Raw genomic sequence first — 20830 nt, forward strand, 5'->3', positions numbered from 1 at the left:
CTTTTCCAATCCTGTGGCCACTGCTGAGTTGTCCAGATTTGCTGGCATATTAAGTGCAGCACTTTGACAGCATCATCTTTTAGGATTTGAAATAACTCAACTGGAATTCCATCACCTCCACTAGCTTTGTTCATAGTGATGTTTTCCTAAGGCCCACTTGACTTTGCGCTCTAGGTGAGTGATCACACCATCGTGGTTATCTGGGTCATGAAGATCTTTTTTGTATAGTTCTTCTGTGTATTTTTGCCACCTCTTCTTGATATCTTCTGCTTCTGTTAGGTCCATACCATTTCTGTCCTTTATTGTGCCCATCTTTGAATGAAATGTTCCCTTGGCTCCATCCCAATTTTTACATATGAGGTACATTTATATATTACGCTTAGAAGCATTAAGTAATTTGCCCCAATGTCACACAGCTAGTCAAACGGCAGAGCTAGAATTAGGATTCAAATAATCAAATCATCCACCTAAAGCATTTGTCACAGCATATAGCACCTAATAAGCATGTAATCAATAAAGGCTAGCTACTAGAACTATCATCCAAAATTGGACAGCTAGTAAAAAATGTGTTAATGTTTCTGGTGAATTTATTTACGTACTTAGTTTGCTCTGAAATTTACAGTCTATCACACCAGAATTTAACAGGACTTCTTAAAGATCTTAAGACCTAACCACTTAACTTTTTTAAGGTCTTACTGTATTTAAAAAAATATTAAAAGGTTTCTAAAATTCTGATATATTTTTAATATTTACTTTTGACATATTAAAACTTTTGATTTACTCAAAAACATAACTGTATGTATAACCTCATTCAGACATAAATTCAAAAAGCAAATGTGATACCCTTCTTGAAAAGGTCACTTCCAGCTTACTCTGCAGTAGGTTCTGTGAATTATAGAAAACTAATATTCTGTTGTTATCATTGGTTATGTATCTGGCTACCTTAAAGGAATATCTCAGTTCTGTATTCCTAGCGGGAAATGCTTGGGGTCTAATTAGCATTCAGTAAACATTGGTGATGGACAGGGAGGCCTGGTGTGCTGCGATTCATGGGTTTGCAAAGAGTCGGACACGACTGAGCGACTGAACTGAACTGAAACATTGGAAAAGACCCTGATGCTGGGAAGGGTTGGGGGCAGGAGGAGAAGGGGACGACAGAGGATGAGATGGCTGGATGGCATCACCGACTCGATCAACATGAGTTTGAGTAAACTCCGGGAGTTGGTGACGGACAGGGAGGCTTGGCGTGCTGCAATTCACGGGGTCACAAAGAATCGGACACGACTGAGCGACTGAACTGAAACATTTCTTTAATGAATGTATAAGCCAACAGTTCGCTTTTGGTTCCAGGACTGCTTAACACTCTCGAATATTACTGAGGACCACAGAAAGCTTTTATGTGGGTTCTACGTATAACTGAAAATATCGTAATATTAGTTTATTAATTAACTTAAAATAACAATACACCATTATATGCTAACATAAATAATCTTTCTATAGATAACTAAGTTTTCCAAAACAAAAAATGTATATACAGTGAAGAGTGGCATTGTCCTACATTTTTGCAAATCTCTGGCTTAATAAAAGACATCTGGATTCTCGTCGCTCCTGCGTTCAATCCATTGCGCTATCACAGGACACATATCCTCTGGAAAAATTCATTGTATATTCATGAGAGGAGGATGGAGAGGGCATTAACAACTTATCAACACTGTTTTGATCTAGCTGTAGACCCCTGTCGACAAAAATACACTTTGAGAAACATTGTAGGGAAAACTATTTTTGAACAAAGTTCATGCTTCAGGACTCTTCTGTACACAGCACAGCTGGCATGAGAGAGGTCAGAGCAGAGGAGTAAAAGGAACACCATAGAAACAGCTTTTCTCTTCCTTTTTTCCTCCAGAGCCCAGTATCGCGGAGTCTTGCCGTAACCCAAGATGGCAACCAGCTCTCATTTTCAGTCCGTACAATGACGTCATAGAGCGACAATGCCGCACCCTCTCACTGAGGTTTTACAACATTTCCCAGGATGCTTTGCCAACGGTGACGCTATTCACCGGCGCCGACGGAAGAGCACCTGACTGAGCGGAAGTAGAGATCTCTGAGGCGAGGAAGGTGAGGACGAGAGGAACTGTGAAGCTGTGAGTAGCCGCATGGGTCTGTAGTCTTGGCGGTGAGGGACACAGCCAGGGGAGCAACGTTTGGGAAGTGTGGGGGTGGCCCTCCTTAACTCAGGAGCCTCAGACCCTTCGTTCTTATCCTAGTCCTGGGAGCGGGGAAAAACAAAACGTTGCTGTGGAGGCACAGTCTCCGTATTAAAATCGTACTGTTTTAAGTTTTCTTGGGACGAGATAGGGGCGAATTCGGGTTCTGCCGCAACCCAAGGGTCTTTGGCGTGATTTTACTGCGACCGGAGGAGTGGCGCGGCTGAAGGTCTGACTCAGCTTCTACAGCACTAGTTCTCAATTGGCTGCACCTGAAAGTCACCTGGGATGCCGTTTTAAAACTACAGATGCTCTGGCTCCACGCCAGACCAGTAAATCAGAATCTGTGGAGTATACAATCTGGTCAACAATACTTGCTAAAGCGTTTCGAGTGTTAACGTTGTGCATACAGGGTTAAGAACCACGCTTTTCATGGCTAATTCTGACTCCTTCGGGAATCCTGATTAGGGCTACCTGAGCCAAGGTCTCTCTTCCACTGTAACCTGCGTGGACTGTATCACATGCAAGTGGGTGAAGTTGATGATTGCTCTGTTGGCACGGATTGTATTTTGAGCTCTACCAGAAACTTATTTTTGAGCTTCGTGCGGTGATGCTGGAAAGACAGGTCACAGTTTCTTATTTACGACCTGGTTATTCATTCTGAATAAAAATTAGAAACGCGTTGTTTTTCTTGCCATTGTTTTCACTTCTACCATTTTTTTTGCAACCTTGAAAAACTGGGAGCAGTAGAAGATGGAGGAATCACATTAAAATCAGTGTCTCTTATTGGCTTGTAAGAAGTTTTGAAAAGGGTAACAGTTAGAATTACATTTGGCATTATTTGTGGGCTTATGAAAGCCTTTATATATATATATATATATATATATATATATATATATGACTTTATAATTGAATCAATGAAAAGAAGTTAGGATGTGATTTGAATTTTGATGCAGAAGTTTGTTTAAATGTGATAGTTAGGATTGGATAGGCAGGTAGATAGCATTACCTAACCTATTTTCTCTTTTGCAGTTTCAGCTTCACCTCCCTCACTGATTCAGCATGGGGGATAAGTCAGAGAACTGTAGGGTTCCAGAGGATCTGTTCACTGGTTTGAAAGTTACAGATCCCCAGGAAGCAGAGTGTGTTAACCCTCCAGTATCCAGTGCCAAAGAGCATCATTCCCGGAGCGAGCTGCTCAAGGATGTCGAGGCCCAGCCCCAGGAGGACCAGGGAGAGGAGGAGTGCTTTCATGACGCCAGTGCCTCATTTGAGACGGAGGAGCCAGGAGTGGACAAGATTGAGAACAAACCTGAGGATGATATGAATTCCTCTGAACTAGATGAAGAATATCTAATGGAACTGGAAAAGAACATGCCAGATGAAGAGAAAAAGGTAAATATTATGTATTGTGCATGATTTGCCATGTAAACTTTTTTAAAGTGCTAAATTTGATTGATACTATGTCATAGATTGTGTCATTTGTGGTAAAAAGTGACTTGCCCATCTGTGTCCTTATTGCTTTAGTAATGACGGATCTGAGATAAATCAGTGACATGGTGGGGCTAGATTGAGTGTGTCTGCTTAGCAAAGAAGTTTCTACTTCTGTGAACTTTGAGTTCTTATGTTCGTCTTGTGTGATTATTATATATATACCTTTTAACTTTTTTTAATGACCTTATCGATGGTTGGCTGCTGAAATTCCTGTCATAGATATTTTTTGGTCAGACTTTAGAATTTGGCATGCTGCCTGTTTGTTAATCCTTCGTTAGCAAAAAAAATAACCGCCTGAATATCCTGGTGTTGATTTACTTACAGAGGGCAGTGACTGGGACCTGTGTCATTTACATTTTGTTCTTGAGGAACAGAATTGTGTGTGATAGTAGCTCATTTGTTAAGCACCAATAATATGCCAACCACTAAGCTTAAAATGTTGCTTGTGTTTTCATTTAATCTTTACTACATGCCTATGAAACGTATACTGTTAACATCTCTATAAGACAGCAGCTTAGGGTAGTACAGTAACTTGCCTGAAATCACGTATCTATTAAGTAGCAGAACTGTTTCTCAATCCCAGATCTCTCTGATTCCAAAGGTAAAATATAATGCTGAATTTAATAACAAAAACAACTGTCTTCCTACAAAGCAGATGCACTAATAAAATGTATACTGTCCTGCTACTTTGCCCTTGGACTAGTGACTGAGCAAGCATTTATTTTGGGAGACAGAGGCTTGGTGTCTTCCATATATTCTTCCTTCTGATCTCATAAGCAAGGTGGCTTAAAGAGGTACTGTAACATCTGAGTTTGTCTGCAGAGAAAATGAGTGAGATTTGTAGCTTATGCCTCTGAAGCACTCACTTGCTGAACAGGTTATGATGCATTGGTGATGAGCTGAGATGGTAAACATGCAGTGTAATAATGCGATGGGGGACGTGGCAGGAAGTGAGGAGAAGCATCTTAAGCACTTTTCATGATCAAATCTTTTGGTTTTGACAGGCATGCGTTAGCTTTTGTGCTAGTGTGTGCCACTAGAGAAGAATGATAAAGGGCAAAAATGAGCCAAGTTCATAAACTACCTCCAGCAGAAACAGCTCAGAAAATTAAATCAAGTACTATTCAGTAACATTAGAGAAATGATTTTCCAGAAAGTGTTTGGCTCAATTTTCATAACACTGGTGTAGATATGAAATGACCATGTTCAAATATTAGCAATGCTTTTCTGATACCTTAATGTAGTTTGCCCTGCTATAGTGAATTTTCTCCAATGCCATTGGTTTGGTTTGTTACATACTATGCTTCCCATTCTCATTATAGCAAAACATTTTTTGTCTCCTGGCCAGAAAATTTTAAGTTCTATAAATATTAGAAATAATTCTTTTTATTACTTATAGGTCAAATATTCTAAACAGCAGAATACTTTTAAACTTTTTTCCTTTTAAAAATTAAGATATAATTTACATGTTGTGTAACTGTTTAAGTTCTAATGTGTACTACTCACTGAGTTTTGACAACTGTGTATACCTGTGTAACTAATACCAGTTGTAGTATTCGCTTTCTTTTATGATACTTTGATAAATATCTTTGTGAAATTAGTATTAGGAAATCAGCTAAACAGATGAAGAAATGTCTCTTTGTTGCGCATAAGGTTTAGTTTTATAAGTCATTGGGAAAAGGATATATTTAAGCTTGATTCTTTTAAAGTAGATGCAGTTCAGTTGATTCAACAACAAAAATGAACACAAAGGGCCACATGGGAAGATGTTCAGCCTCAGTAATAATTTTTAAATGCAAATTAAAGCATATCTTATTTCTCAGAGCATTGTTCGGATGCTGACAAGAAAAGGAAGTAGGAACTAATGTACTAACAGTGAGAGTTTGAATCGCTACATCATTTCTGTGGTGTACAGATAGCAAATTTTTATATGAGCATTTCTTTAGGTCAGGGGTACCATGGAACCTTCTGCAGTGATGGGAATGTTCTATATCTCCACTGTCCAATATGGTAGCCACTGGCTACCACATTTTAACAGTCATCTGGCCATTAAGCAGTTAAAATGTGGCTAGTGCAGCTGACAAAATGAATTTAAAAATTATTTTTTAAATTTTAGTTAATTTAAATAGTCTCACATGGCTGGTGAGTACCATAAAGTACCACGTTGCAGGATCATGCATAATTTCAGAAAACTAGAAATAATGTTGAACAGACAGTATTACTTTAAACAGTTTTGGCATGTTTATGTGTGGTGTACAACGTAGTCATTAAAAAGAGGTAAATCTTCATATTGACATGGATTAATGCCTGAATGTTAAATGAATTAAGCAGGTGTTATAATATGATTTGTAATAAATATGTATTTGGTGTTTGTCCGGTTCCTGACGCAGAGTTCCTAAGACCTTTGAAACTTCCTAAGTGAAAAGAGATGAAAGTTTATTTTGTTATTCATAGCAAGGCTCTTTCAACCACACGTGACTTAATGTTAATGAGATGACTTTGGGAAAACCCCTAAGGATGAGGTCTGGTTGTCACTTTGGAGCTCTCAGCCCCACCCCCACTTCACCCCACCTCTGGGAAGGGAAGAGATGCTGAAGGTTGGATTAATCACTAATGATCAGTGATTAATCAATCATGCTTACTTAATGAAAGCTCCATAAAAACCCCTACAGGATGGAGTTCAGAGAGCTTCAGAGTTGGTGAACACGCATAGATGCTGAGAGGGTGCACATCCATAGAGCCTGGAAGCTCAGTGTGAAGGGTTGCACAAACCTTGCCTTATGCATCTCTTCCATCTGACTGTTCCTGAGTTATATCCTGTATAATAAAGTGATAATCTAATAAATGAACTCTTTTTCTGAGTTCTCTGAGCCCCTCTAGCAAATTAGTTGAACCTGAGGAGGTGGTCGTGGAAGCTGTCCATTTATAGCCCATGGACCAAAAGTAGAGGTGACAGCAACATCATGGATGGGCTTAGAGGGCGTTATGCTAAGTGAGAGAAGTCAGAGAAAGACAGATACTGTATGATATCACTTTTATGGGAAATCTAAAAAATAAAACAAACTGGGGAATATAGTAAAAAAGAAACAGACTTGCAGATACAGGAAACAAACCAATGGTTACCAGTAGGGAGAGGGAAGGAAGGAGGGGCAGTATAGGGGTAGAGGAGTAAGAGGTACAAAGTACTGTGTATAGAATAAGCTATGGGGGTGTACCGTACAGCACAGGGAATATAGCTAATATTTTATAATAATTCTAAGTGGAATATAACCTTTACAATCATGGATCACTGTGTTGTACATCTCTATATATAACTTGTATAATATTGTGCATCAGCTATACTTTAGTTTAAAAAAAAAATATATATATATATATATATATATGTATGTATATATGTATATATATACACACACACCAAAAAAAAAAAAACCAGCAGTGACAGCCTGGACTTGCAGTTGGCATCTGAAGTGGGGATGGAGCCAGTCTGTGGGACTCAGCCCGTAACCTGTGGGGTCTGGCACTGTCTCCAGTAGATAGTGACATAATTGAGTTAAAGTGTAGGACACCGGCTTGTCCACTATAGAGTCGGAGTTGCTCGGTGTGAGAGAAACTTCCACACATGTTCTAAGTGAGTGTTGAGAGTAGAAGACACACGCAGGTGTTTTCTTTATCAGAGGTTATAGAACAGTCAGTGATTTAAGTTAAAAACCTGTGTGAAAATAGTTTATACATGAAAATGTGCTTATACAGGAATGCTTGAAAGCATATACACCAAATTATAAAAAGTGAGTAGCTCTGAAGGATGTGGTTATTGGAGAATTTTCTTTTATATTTAGTACAATTTTATAATGTTTGCAGGATTTTTTTTTATGGTAAGCATATGTTACACTTATGACCAACATCAGAAAAAGTAACTCCAGTTTGAGTATATAAATAAAATTTCAATTCTTTATAAGCAGGGCAGACTTTTTACTAAAATAAGCACATAAAGCTGACCTTTGGGGATTTGGGAAAGATTTGCTATCATAGGATCTGTGTATTGCCAAACTTATCAAGTATCAATACCTGAAATCTGTTATTCAAGCTGACTTGACTTGCCCTGTGGCTGAGAAGATCCAGGCTCAAGTGGGTGCCAATTCTCAGCAGAACTCGTAGATCAGGAGTAATGGAGGAGGGAGAGGCAGTTAAGGTTTGTTTAAAACCAGCAAAATCTCTTCAAGAAAGCACTGTGTGTGTATGTTTCAGAAGCAATCTTGACTAATTGTGAAAACCTAAATGTAGACATGACTACCCAGAGGGATGGGATTTTAGCTCACATTTGAGATGTACTAGATCTGCAAAACAAATAAATGATTTTTAAAGGCTTGACTGAGGTGGACTTACCTGGTAGCAGATGAGAATTATTACTATAATAATATTATGATACAAAGATGCTTATAGTTTGGAAAACTATAGAATATATTTCTTTGTGGTGGTATTGATGTAAGAGAATCATTTTTTGTGGACTGCTTATCAAAATGGAGTTCTCTGGGTGTTCTTACGCACACGCTAAAAGACCACTATCATGGAACGTTGCACACTGTCTTCATTAAATAGCTGAGTAAGTAAGATTTTCTGTCTCCCATGAGGGCCAGTAATTGGTCTTACAGATTTCAGAGATTTTATCATTCATTTATTCAAGAAATATTTTGCATTTCTTCCACATGCCATGCATTATTTGAGGCATTTAGGAATACAGCAGTGAATAAAACACTCATCTCTCATATTCTAGTTGGGCAGTATGGGTGGAGGTGGGGGGAGTGATAAGATGAAAAAGGCAGGGGGCCTGGAAGGGTGGGCCCGACTATTTTTTTTAATTGTAATATAATTGCTTTACAGTATTGTGTTAGTTTCTGCAGTACAGCGGGAATCAGCCGTATGTGCACGTACATCCTCTCTCTAGAGCCTCCCTCCCACCCCCCACCCCTCCTCTGGGTCATCACAGAGCACCAAGCTGAGCTCGCTCTGTTCTGCAGCAGCTTCCCGCTGTTTCACACGGGGTAATGTATGCAGGTCAGTGCTGCCCTCCCAGCTCGTCCCGCCCTCTCCTTTCCCCTCTGTGTCCACAAGTCTGTCTGTATGTCTGCGTCTCTATTCCTGCCCTGCAGGTAGGTTCAGCTGTACCATTTTTTGCATATATGTGTGTTAATATACAGTATTTGTTTCTCTCTCTGATGTACTTCACCCTATGTTACAGATGCTAGGTTTATCCACATCCCTACAACTGACTCAATTTCACTCCTTTTTATAGCTGAGTAATATTCTGTTATGTACCACATCTTTTTTATACATTCATCTGTCAGTGGACATTTATCTAGGTTGCTTCATGTAGGCAGGACTACTTTAAATTGGTTGGTCAGGGAAGACTTCTCTGGGGAGGTGCCATTTCAGGAAAGACTTTGTGGGAGAAAGGAGTCGAGTGTGTGAGGATCTGATGGGAAAATATTCCATATAAAGGGAGCAGTTAGTGTAAAGGTTGTAAGGTAGCTGTAAGCTTGATGTATTCTTGGCACGGGCTTCCCTGGTGGCTCAGATGGTAAGGAATCTGCCTGCAATGCAGGAGACCTGGGTTCTATCCCTGGGTTAGGAAGATCCCCTGGAGAAAGGAATGGCAACCCACTCTAATATTCTTGCGTGGAGAATCCCACGAACAGAGGAGCCTGGTGGGCTACAGTTTATGAGCATGCAAGGGCCAGGAGCTGGAGCAAAGTGATCAAGGAAGAGAATGGGGTGATAAGTTAGAGTCTGTTGATGGAACACCTTGGGAGCCGTGAGTAGGGAATTTTAATTTTTTTCTGACTGCAGTAGGAAAACAGATGGATAATTTTAAGCCAGAGGAAAGATGAAAGTTATTAACATTTTATTAAGAGTATTCTGCTGGTCATGAGGACAGGGATGGTGCAGAACACTGAGACCAGTTAGGGCCTAATCTGTAGCCTGTGAAAGATGATGGTAACTTGAACTGTGGATTGAGTGAAGATAAGTGAATGCTTCAGGATACATTTTGGAGGAGGAGTTGACAAGACATACTGAATTCCGTTGGGAGGGCTGGACAGAAAATAAGCATGATTCCTTGGCTTTGACTCCTGGGTAGCTGGTGATGCCCATTAAAACTAGGCAGATGATGGAGGGCTTTTTGAGTTTGTCAGGTCTCTGGTGATTTCATTTTTGTGTGCAAATGAAAAAGGTTTTTTATTTTTCAGCCCGAGTGCAGATTGTAACCTTTTAACGGATTTGTTCCCTGTTGCCAGTTGGTTGCACATCGAGTTCATTTACAAAAAGTCTGTTGCTTGGTGAGCATGGACTTGGCATGTTGTTTCTGCAATTTTAAAACATTTTCCTTAGGTTTTGAAATTGTAAAGGATTGTTTTTTCCTTTAGGGCTGTTTAATCTTTAACCAGGAACAGTTATTGGTTTAGTGCTGAAGTTCTTTATTAGTCTTTGCCCCCTCACTCCCACATTACTTTATCCTTTTGATTACCATGTTTCTCCTGCCTCATTGCATTATTTTTTTTTAATATTATACTTGTTTTACTTATTTGTCTGTGCCTGGTCTTCGTTTCTGCATGTCGAATCTCGTTCCCTGACTCGGGATTGAACTCAGGCCCCCTGCATCGGGAGCACCGAGTCATATCCATTGGACCACCAGGGAAGTCCCCATTGCATCGTTTTCAGTCTTATCAGTGTTGTTCTAACAGTGGGCATGTTTACCAGGAACAGTTCTCTTGGTTGCTTCCAGAAAGTTTCCAGAAAGCTGCTTCCAGAAAGTTTTCAGTAACTTTTCTATAGTGCCCTACATATTCTGTTAACCTCATGAGAAAACCCTTTCTGATTTGTTCTTTCCCTTTTATTTCATTTCTAATGGGCATCCTTTTGAACTAAGGTTGCCATATTTATTAATTTCATAGCGTTTACCAGTATTAAGTTTAATGAATGCTGCTGACAAGTGATTAAATAAAATCCTACAATTTAAGAACTGGAAGGGACCTTAGATTTCTGATCCTGATGTTAAACCAGGGGAAATAAGGGCCGTTTACTCTAAAACATTTGGAAGTTATTTGCTGATCAAAGAGTTAAAATGGCATTCAGTGTTTCTTTTGTTTACTAAGGAAGATCTCATTGTGTAGATCAGTGGTTCTCAAACTGAATTGTGTCTGAGAGTCACAGGAACCTTGCTAACCATGCAAAGCCCTGAGAGGTGTCTGCTACCACAGAATTGTGAGGTAGCAGCCAGGAACCTCCTTTGTTAACTATTGAAGTTAGTTGATTGACAGCGTTGTGTTCGTTTCAGGCATACAGCATGGTGATTCAGTTGTACTTTTTCTCAATTATATTTCTTTATAGGTAATTACACGATATTGAATGTAGTTCCCTGTGCTATACAATAAATCCTTGTGGCTTATTTTCCATGTCATTTTGGTTCAGGTAGAACTGTGACTGCACTTTGGGAGACAGCTTAGATGGATGCAGATGACTAAGCTTCCAAAACAAGAAGTATTGACTAACCAGTACACTGACTTCATCTAACATCAGAAGAACTTACTAATAGGATTTTTTTTTTTCCCTTGATCTTGTGCTCAGGGTTCTAAAAGATTAAAAGAGTGGACAGAATTTAAGCAGTACCAAAGTAAGAAAATTTTTTCTGTTGAACTGAGTTTTGGGAGATGGGATTTTCTGAGTTAAGAAACAGGAATCTATTTCCAAGATCAGTTGTCTTTCATCAGAAGGATAAGACTTAGTGAGAGGTTCTAACTACAACTGCAATCTAGAGATTCTCCCTCCAAGCTCCTAGTAAACTAATACGAATGACTTGTGGAAAGAGCAAATGCGTAAAGCAAATGATGTCTTATTTCAAAGAAAACAAAACTGAAGCTTCTGTTTCCTTTTTAATGATAAACCATTCCCTTCTGGATAATTTGTATGTCGATATATCTAGCCCTTTCAGGGTAAGGTTTCCTCTTACCATATAAATAGGGCTGAAGCAGAAAGTTTTGTTGTCTCTGCTTCCACTTTCCAGCCCTTTAGCAAGTATGTAACTTTTTTTATTCCTCTTTTTTAGCCAGATAAGATTGATCTCTGCTTACTGTGCTTTAAAAGTTTGTACTGTTTTATTTTGTAGCAATTACTTTACAAAGCTGCAGGGGGAAGCAAAGAGCTGCTGATAGATTTACAATAGGGAAATTAATCTGCAGATAGTGAACCTCATGTTTTTCTCCCTGTTGTCTATAAACACATATTCACTACAGAAGTATTTAATTAAGAGAAGTTTTTTTTAATGTACTTAATGCAAGTTTTTATCATTTAATAATGATGGAAGGGATATACACTTGTAAATTCCAAGTCAAGGGTATTGTATTTATGTTTTGTTCACTGACCTAAAGTATAGGAAATATCCCTAGCCAGCCACTGCATCAAGAAGGTCTCTGGTGAAGAGTGGTGGTTTTGTGATTAATAAGGGAATGGTTGAACACCTTCTGATATTTTTTCCAGGTTACACCAATATCTAAAGTTGTGTCAGTTGGAATTTTGTGGGATTCTGAGTTACAGAAAGCCATTCCCTACACTGAGCTTAAAGAGGAATTCACCTGTTTTCCCCCCAGTAGTTAATAGATTTTTACATTTAGATCTGCAGTCCAGTTGGAGTTTATTCTTATGTGTAGTGTGACATAGAATTCCAAATTTTTCATTTTCCAAATAACTACCAGCTTGTCCCAGGACTGTTTCAAAAGTCCATCTTTGCCTCAATGATCTAGTTATATTTTAGTGTTAACTGAGTTTGTTTCCTTTCCCAAATGCTTACCCTCTTCCTGTTTGTCAGATTATCGTTTAAATTTAGGTTATAGTGGCATTAGAACCTCATTTAGACTCAGATTGGATTACCAGAGATCTAAGTAGTAATACAATTTTAAAATAACTGGAGAATTAATTATTTTAAAAGTATAAAAGCATGCTGTGGAGATGGCTTTCTGCAGTATAATATTTCAGTTCTTTCATAAAGGACTGTGCCCCATGTCATGAAATTATTTTACCCTATGACCCAAGAAAATAATTTTCTAGAAAACAGAGTAAAAGATCCCATGCATCTGTATATTTGTAAGGACTAAGAATAAGGGAGACCTGGATTCAGTCTCTGGGTTGGGAAGATTCCCTAGAGAAGGGAAACCCTCCCCACTCCAGTATTCTGGCCTGGAGAATTCCATGGACTGTGTAGTCTGTGGGGTCACAGAGTTGGACATGACTGAGTGACTTTCACTTTCAAAGAATAAGTACTTGCAGATTGAATTCATCCATCTTCAAGGAATCCATTTTGCTAACTTACTAGAAAATGAACTTGGATTAACTGTAGAAGAAAAACCCAAGACCAGTGGTACAAGTCCCTGATTCACACTGAGGTAGAGGTTTATTTTTAACGTAGGTCTCAGAATCTTTATAGATCAGATCTCTGGGACTTGATGACATGTTCTGAAGTAGTGTCATCTTCCTTTCAGGTGCCCTAATTCTTGGTAGCAAGGGAATTTAAAGTCACTTTTTCCTCAGGACAGTGAAACGTGTAAGCTCTGTGCTTATTACCTTTCCGCAGCAGTTTCTGTGTCTTGCTCAGTTATTTCTTCCTGCAAACAATTTGTTACTTCCATACAGTGAAAGACAATATACTCTTGTAGTTAAAAGCGTGAAGGGTTAGATCTGTCTTAGTAGCTCCATCATTTAACTTGGTATAAGGTGGGATAATAATACTACCTTTCTCACAAAGTTGTTGTAAGGATTAAATGACTAGCACATGAAAGCAATCAGGAAGTGTTAGTTGTTAGCTAAGTTGTAGCTAAAATTCAGTGTGAGTGTAGACTGCAAAATACTTGTCCTCTTTATGTATTTTATAACTACTGTTAGGTGCATATCGATTTTTATAGCTATTATATTTTCCTAACTTGACTCTTTTATCATCATGAAATGTTCCTTCTTTGTCTCTAGCAGTAATTCTTGTTTTTAAAACTATTTAGTCTGATACTTCTATAGGCACTGCTATAGACAGTGTTTTCATCCCTCCCAAAATTTATATCTTAAAAGCTTACTCCCAATGTGACGGAATTAAGAGATAGAGCCTTTGGGAAATGATTAGGTCGTGAGGTTGGAGTACTCATGAATGAGATTTGTGTCCTAATAAGAGATCTAAGAGCCCCTGACCATTCTGTCACATGAGGCTGTAGTGAGAAGACCCTTATGATCCAGAGAGCAGGCACTCACCAGATATTAAATCTGCCAGCCCCTTAATCTTAGACTTCCAGCCTCCAGAATGCTTGTTGGTTATAAGCCCCCCAGTCTTTGATACTTTTGTGATAGCAGCCCAAACTAAGACATCCACTCTCTTTTGTGGTTACTGATTGATATATTTTTGATATCCTTAAACGTTCACCCTGTTTGCATGTTTGAATCTGAAGTGTGTCTTAGAGACAGCATGTGATTGGATCTTCTTAATTTCATTCTGACAGTCTCTGCCATTTCATTAGTGTTTAGTCCATTCACATTATGCTTATTGACATGGTTAAATATATATCAGACATTTTGTTTTCTATATGTCTCATGTCTTTTTTATTCCTTTTTCTTTTACTGCAGTCTTTTGTGTTAGATAATTTTTTTAATGTACCATTTTAATATTTCTGATTTTTTAGCCATCTGTTTCTTAGCTAAATTTTCTTGAAAGTGAAAGTCTCTCAGTTGTGTCCAACTCTTTGCAACCCCATGGACTATACAGTCCATGGAAATCTCCAGGCCAGAATACTGGAGTTGGGTAGCCTTTCCCTCCTCCAGGGAATCTTCCCAACCCAGGGATCGAACCCAGGTCTTCCACATTGCAGGCAGTTCTGTACCAGCTGAGCCACAAGGGAAGCCCTAAAAGAGAAAATAATGTATTTATAGAGCATTTCGTGTATTTCCCATTTATAATACCCTTCATTTCTTCATGAACTTTTACTGTCCGGTGACATCTTTCAGTCCAAAGGACTTCCTTTAGTTTATCTTGTAAGGCAGGTATGATAGCAGCAAATGCTCTGTCTTTATCTGTGAATGTCTTTATTTAGCCTTTATTTTGAGGTGTGGCTTTCTTAAATATCTAATTCTTGATTGACAGTCTTTTTTCTTTTACCATTTTGAATGTGTCAGTGTGTCATTTTACTGCCTCTGCCCTTCATTGTTTCTGGTGAGAAATCAGATATTGACAGTTTTGTTGTTCCCCTATACTTGATAAGTTGTTGTTATCTTGTTGCTTTCAGATTTTGTCTTTGAGCAAATTTGACTCTGGTGTCTCTAGAGATAGATCTGTGTACTTGGGGTTCACTGAGCTTCTTGAATCTTTAGATTAACTCTCTTCATCACAGTTTTGAGATTTTTAGTCATTTTTTTCAAATACCTGTTCTCATTTCTGGGATTCTAATCACATAATATTGTGACGGGTCCTTTTTTTTTTTTCCATCTTATTTTCCTGCCCTTAGTTCTTCAGATTGGATGTCTATTGCTCTTACTTCAAGTTTTCTTATTCCTTATGCCAATGCAAGTCGGCTGAGCCCATCTGAATATTTACAGTTATTGAATCTTTCATCTTTGTTTTCATTTTGTTTTTCTTTGTAAATAATGTCTGTCTTTTTTTCATGGTTCTGTTTTTTAATCATTGTCATCATGCTCATTAAGTCTTTAATAATACTCCATTTTTTCAACAAATTATAACTTTTTTGTTTTTTTATCATCTTAAAATTTTAAAAATTTTTATTGGAGTGTAGTTGATTCATAATTTGGTTAGTGCATATATAAAGCAAAGTGAATCAGTTGTGTGTGTGTGTGTCCATTCTTTTTCAAATTCTTTTCTCATATATGTCACCACAGAATACTGAGTAGAGCTCCCTGTGCTATACAGTCAGTCTTTGTTAGTTACCTATTCTGTCTTTAGTGGTGTGTGTATGTTGATTCTAATCTCCCGATTTATCACTTCCCCCCTGTGGTTTTCCTTTGGTAACCGTTAGTTTGATTTTGAGATCGGTGGGTCTGTTCTGTTTTGTAAGTAGATTCATTTGTATCATTTTTTATTAGATTTCACATGTAAGTGATTTCATATGATATTGTCTGACTTAACTTCACTTAATACAATCTTTTGATGATGGCCATTCTAACCAGTGTGAAGTGATAGCTCATTGTAGTTTTGATTTGCATTTCTCCAGTAATTAGTGATGTTTAGCATCTTTTCATGTGTGTCTTTTTGGCTATCTGTATATCTTCTTTAGAAAAATGTATATTTATATGTTTCACCCATTTTTGATTGGGTCATTTGGGGTGTGTGTGTTTTTTTTTTTTGAACCACACGAGTTGTTTGTATGTTTTGGAGATTAACCCCTTGTCATTGCATTGATTAAAAATATATTTCTTCTCATTCTGTGAGTTGTCTTTTCATTTTGTTTATGATTTCCTTTGCTGTGGAAAACTTAGTTTACTTAGGTCTCATTTGTTTATTTTTGCTTTTATTCTCATTACTGTAGGAGGTGGATCAAAAAAGATATGCTGTGACTTATGTTGAGCCTATGATTTCTGTCTAAGAGTTTTATAGTTTCCAGCCTTACTTTTAGGTCTTTAATCCTTTTCATTTTTGTCTATGGTGTTAGGGAGGATTCTGATTTCCATTTTTTTTTTCATATAGCTGTCCAGTTTTCCTAGCACCACTTTATGGAAGAGACCATGTTTTCTGCATTGTATAGTCTTGCCTCCTTTATCACAGATTTGTTGAAAATAGGTTTATCTCTGGATTTTGTCTCCTGTTGCACTGATCTTTATTCCTGTTTTTGTGCCCGTACTACATTGTTTTGATGACTGCAGTTTGTAGTATAGTCTGCAGTCAGGGAGCCTGATTCCTCTAACTCCATTTTTCTTTCTCAGGATTGCTTTGGCTATTCAGGGTCATTTGTGTTTCCATACAAATTTCTAGAATTTTTGTTTTGAGTCTGTGAAAAGCGTCATCAGTAATTTGATAGGGATTGCATTGAATCTGTAGCTTGCTTTGGATAGTATAGTCATTTTGACGGTATTGACTCTTCTAATCCAAGAACACTGTATATTTTTCCATCTGTGTCATCTTTGATTTCTTTCATCAGCATCTTGTAGTTTTCTGAGTACAGGTCTTTTTGCCTCCTTAGGTAGGTTTATTACTAGGTATTTTATTCTTGATGTGATGGTAAATGGGATTGTTTCCTTAATTCTCTTTCTGATCTTTTGTTGTTAGTTTATAGAAATGCAAGAGATTTCTGTGTATTAATTTTGTATCCTGTGACTTTACCAGATTCCTTGATGAGCTCTAATAGTTTTCTGATGGCATTTTTAGGATTTTCTATGGATAGTATCATGTCATGTACAAACAATGACAATTTTGCTTCTTATCCAATTTGAATTTCTTTTATTTCTTTTTCTTCTCTGATTGCCATGGCTAGGACTTCCAAAACTGTGTTGAATAAAAGTGGGAAGAGTAGACATGCTTGTTCCTGATCTTAGAAGGCATGGTGTATGTGTGCTGTCATGTCTGACTCTTTGCTGTCCCATGGACTGTCCCCATCAGGTTCCTCTCTCCATGGAATTTTCCAGGCAAGAAATAAGAGTGGGTTGCCATTTCCTTCTGCAGGGGCTCTTCGTGACCCAGAGATCAAACTTGCATCTCCTGTATTGACAGGCAGATTCTTTACCACTTGTGCCACCTGAATGATTTAAATTTTCCACCATTGAGAGTGATGTTAGCTGTGGGTTTGTCACATATGGCCTTCATTTGCTGAGACGGGTTCTCTCTGTACCCACTTTCTGGAGTTTTTTTTTTTTTTTTTTTCTTTGTTTAATGATAAATGAGTTTTGAATTTGTCAGAATCTCTGCATCTATTGAGATGACCATATGGTTTTTCTTCTTCAGTTTGTTAATGTGCTGTATCACACTGATTGATTAACATATGTTGAAGAATCCTTGCATCCCTGGGGTAAATCCCATTTGATCATGGTGTATGATCCTTCTAATGTATTGTTGGATTTGATTTGCTAATATTTTGTTAAGGATTTTTGCATCTGTGTTCATCAGTGATATTGGCCTGTAATTTTCTGCTTTTAGTAGTTGTCTTTGTCTGGATTTGTTATTAGGATAATGGTGGACTTGTAGAATCAGCTTAGGGGTATTCCTTCCTCTGCAATTTTTTGGAAGCATTTCAGAAGGATAGGTGTTAACTCTTCTCTAAATGTTTGATAGAATTTGCCTGTCAACATTTGTTGCAAGTGTTTTGATCACAGTTTCAATATCAATACTTATGATTAATATGTTCATATTTTCTGTTTATTGTTCAGTTTTGGAAGATTGTACCTTTCTAAGAATTTATGATCTTTTGTATTTTTGTGATGTCTATTGTAACTTCTTTTTCATCTCTAACTTTATTGTTTTGAGCCTTCTGCCTTTTCGTATTGATAAGTCTAGCTGAAGATTTATCAATTACATCTTTTCAAAGAACCAGCTTTTAGTTTCGTTGATACTTTGTTTTCTTCATCTCTATCTCATTTGCCTGCTCTGATCTTTATGATTTCTTTCCTTCTACTAACTTTGGATTTTGTTCTTCTTTCTTTAGGCGTAAGGCTATGTTGTTTGATATTTTTTGTGTTTCCTAAGATTGCATTGCCATATACTTCCCTTTTAGAACTGCTTTTGCTGCATTGCATAGGTTTTGGATCATCATGCTTTCATTGTAATTTGTGTGTAGGTATTTTTTTATTTCCTCTCTGATTTCTTCAGTGATCTATTGGTAGTTCAGTGTCAAATTGTGTGTGTGTGTGTTGACAGGTTTTTTTACTGTAATTTATTTTTAATCTCATAGTGTTGTAGTCAGAAAAGATGCTTGATATGATTTCAGTTTTCTTAAATTTACTGAAGCTTGATTTATGGCCCAAGATGTGACATATCCTGGAGAATGTTCCATGTGCACTTGAGAAGAAAGTGTATTCTACTTTTGAATGAATTTTTCTATAAATATCAACTGTCTATCTTGCTTAATGTGTCATTTAAGGCCTGTGTTTCCTTATTGATTTTCTGTCTGGATGATCTGTCCATTAGTGTTAGTGGGGTGTTAAAGTCCCCCACTATTACTGTCCGTTTCCCCTTTTATGACTGTTAGCATTTGCCTTATATATTGAGGTGCGACTAGGTTGGATGTATATTTGTTTATAGTTGTTACATCATCTTCTTGGATTGACCCTTTGATCATTGTGTAGTGTCCTTCCTTGTCTCTTATAAGTCTTTTTTTAAAAAGCCTGTTTTATCTGATGTCATTATTGCTACTTCAGCTTTCTTTTGGTTCCATTTGCACAAAATACATTTTTCCATCCCCTCACTTCCAGTCTGTATGTGTCCTTGAATCTGAAGTGGGTCTCTTATAGGCAGCCTATACACAAGTCTCATTTTTTTTTATATATTCAGCTGTTCTCCGTCTTTTGGTTGGAGCATTTAATCTGTTTACATTTAAGGTAATTATCTATCTGAATTCTTAACTACCATTTTGTGAATCATTTTCAACTTAATTTTGTAGGGTTTTTTTTCCCCTTCCCCATTTGTTCTTTTGTGACTTGAGGATTATCTTTATTTAGTGTTGTGTTTGGGTTGCATTTCCTTTTTTGTGTATGTTGTAGTTTTTTGGTTTGTAGTTCCCAGAAGGTTATGATATAGTAGTCGATATCAGGTCAGTTCAGTTCAGTCGCTCAGTCATATCTGAATCTTTGCAATCCCATGGACTGGAGCACCAAGGCCTCCCTATCCATCACCAACTCCCGTAGTTTACTCAAACTCATGTCCATTGAGTTGGTGATGCCATCCAACCATCTCATCCTCTATCGTCCCCTTCTCCTCCTGCCTTCAATCTTTCCCAGCATCAGGGTCTTTTCCAGTGAGTCAGTTCTTCGTATCAGGTGGCCAAATTATTGGAGTTTCAGCTTCAGCATCAGTCCTTCCAATAAATATTCAGGACTGATCTCCTTTAGGATGGACTGGTTGGATTTCCTTGCTGTCCAGGGACTCTCCAGTTGTCTTTTCCAACACCACAGTTCAAAGCATCAATTCTTCAGCACTTAGCTTTCTTTATAGTCCAACTCTTACATCGATAAATGACTACTGGAAAACCCATAGCTTTGACTAGATGGACCTTTGTTGGCAAAGTAATGTCTCTGCTTTTTAATATGCTGTCTAGGTTGGTCATTACTTTTCTTCCAAGGAGTAAGCGTCTTTTAATTTCATGGCTGCAATCACCATCTGCAGTGATTTTGGAGCCCAAAAAAATAAAGTCCGTCACTGTTTCCACTGTTTCCCTGTCTATTTGCCGTTACTGGACTTTTATTTTCAAATGCATTTCCCACTTCCTGCAATTGTAGTCTCATCTCACAGTTGCTGGTTTTAATTTCTTATTCGTGTGGATGAGTTTTTACATTTATTGTTTATTTGTCTTTATTGGTGAGCTTTCCCACTTGTGATTTTCTTGTTTCTAGTTATGGCCTTTTTCTTTTTTCCTTCCTTTCTCCCCCCCCCCACCCCCCCCACCTAGAAAAGTTCCTTTTTATCATTTGTTATAAAAAGCCAGTTTGGTGATGCTGAATTCTCTTAGCCTCTGCTTGTCTGTAAAGCTTTTGATTTCTCTGTCAAATATGAATGAGAGCCTTGCTGAGTAGAGTATTCTTGGTTGTAGATTTTTCCCTTTCATCACTTTTAATATGTCATGCCATTCTTTTCAGCAGAGTTTCTGCTGAAAAATCAGCTGATGACTATGGAGATTCCCTTGTATATTAAAGTGATTTGTTACTGTTAATGTTTTTCTTTGTGTCTAATTTTTATTAGTTTGATTAATGTGTGTCTTGACGTGTTCCTTCTTGGGTTCATCCTATATAGTAATATCTGTGCTTCCTGGACTTGAGAGTTTCCTTTCTCGTATTAGGGAAATTTTCAGCTATAATCACTTCAAATATTTTTTTCAGGCCTTTCTCTTCTCCCTCTGGGACCCCTAAAAAGTGAGTGTTGGTGCATTTAATGTTCTCCCAGAGGTCTCTGAGAGTGT

General features: G+C 37.8%; 1 protein-coding gene across 2 annotated transcripts in view; it reads left to right on the forward strand.

Annotated features, from left to right (window-relative positions):
* The first annotated feature begins 2026 nt into the window (after window positions 1–2026).
* The window catches only part of TTC1 (tetratricopeptide repeat domain 1), a 48182-nt gene continuing 29378 nt past the window's right edge, over window positions 2027–20830 (forward strand). Inside the window, exons 1-2 of one of the 2 annotated variants that reach the window (XM_061151865.1) lie at window positions 2027–2141; window positions 3237–3599. In XM_061151865.1, coding sequence (XP_061007848.1) covers window positions 3267–3599 — 333 coding nt within the window. In that variant the 5' untranslated portion in view covers window positions 2027–2141; window positions 3237–3266. The remainder of the gene's footprint in view (window positions 2142–3236; window positions 3600–20830) is intronic. The other variant, XM_061151866.1, reaches the window with a different exon arrangement.

Source organism: Dama dama, chromosome 9 (genome assembly GCF_033118175.1).
Source record: "Dama dama isolate Ldn47 chromosome 9, ASM3311817v1, whole genome shotgun sequence".
Lineage (NCBI taxonomy): Eukaryota > Metazoa > Chordata > Mammalia > Artiodactyla > Cervidae > Dama > Dama dama.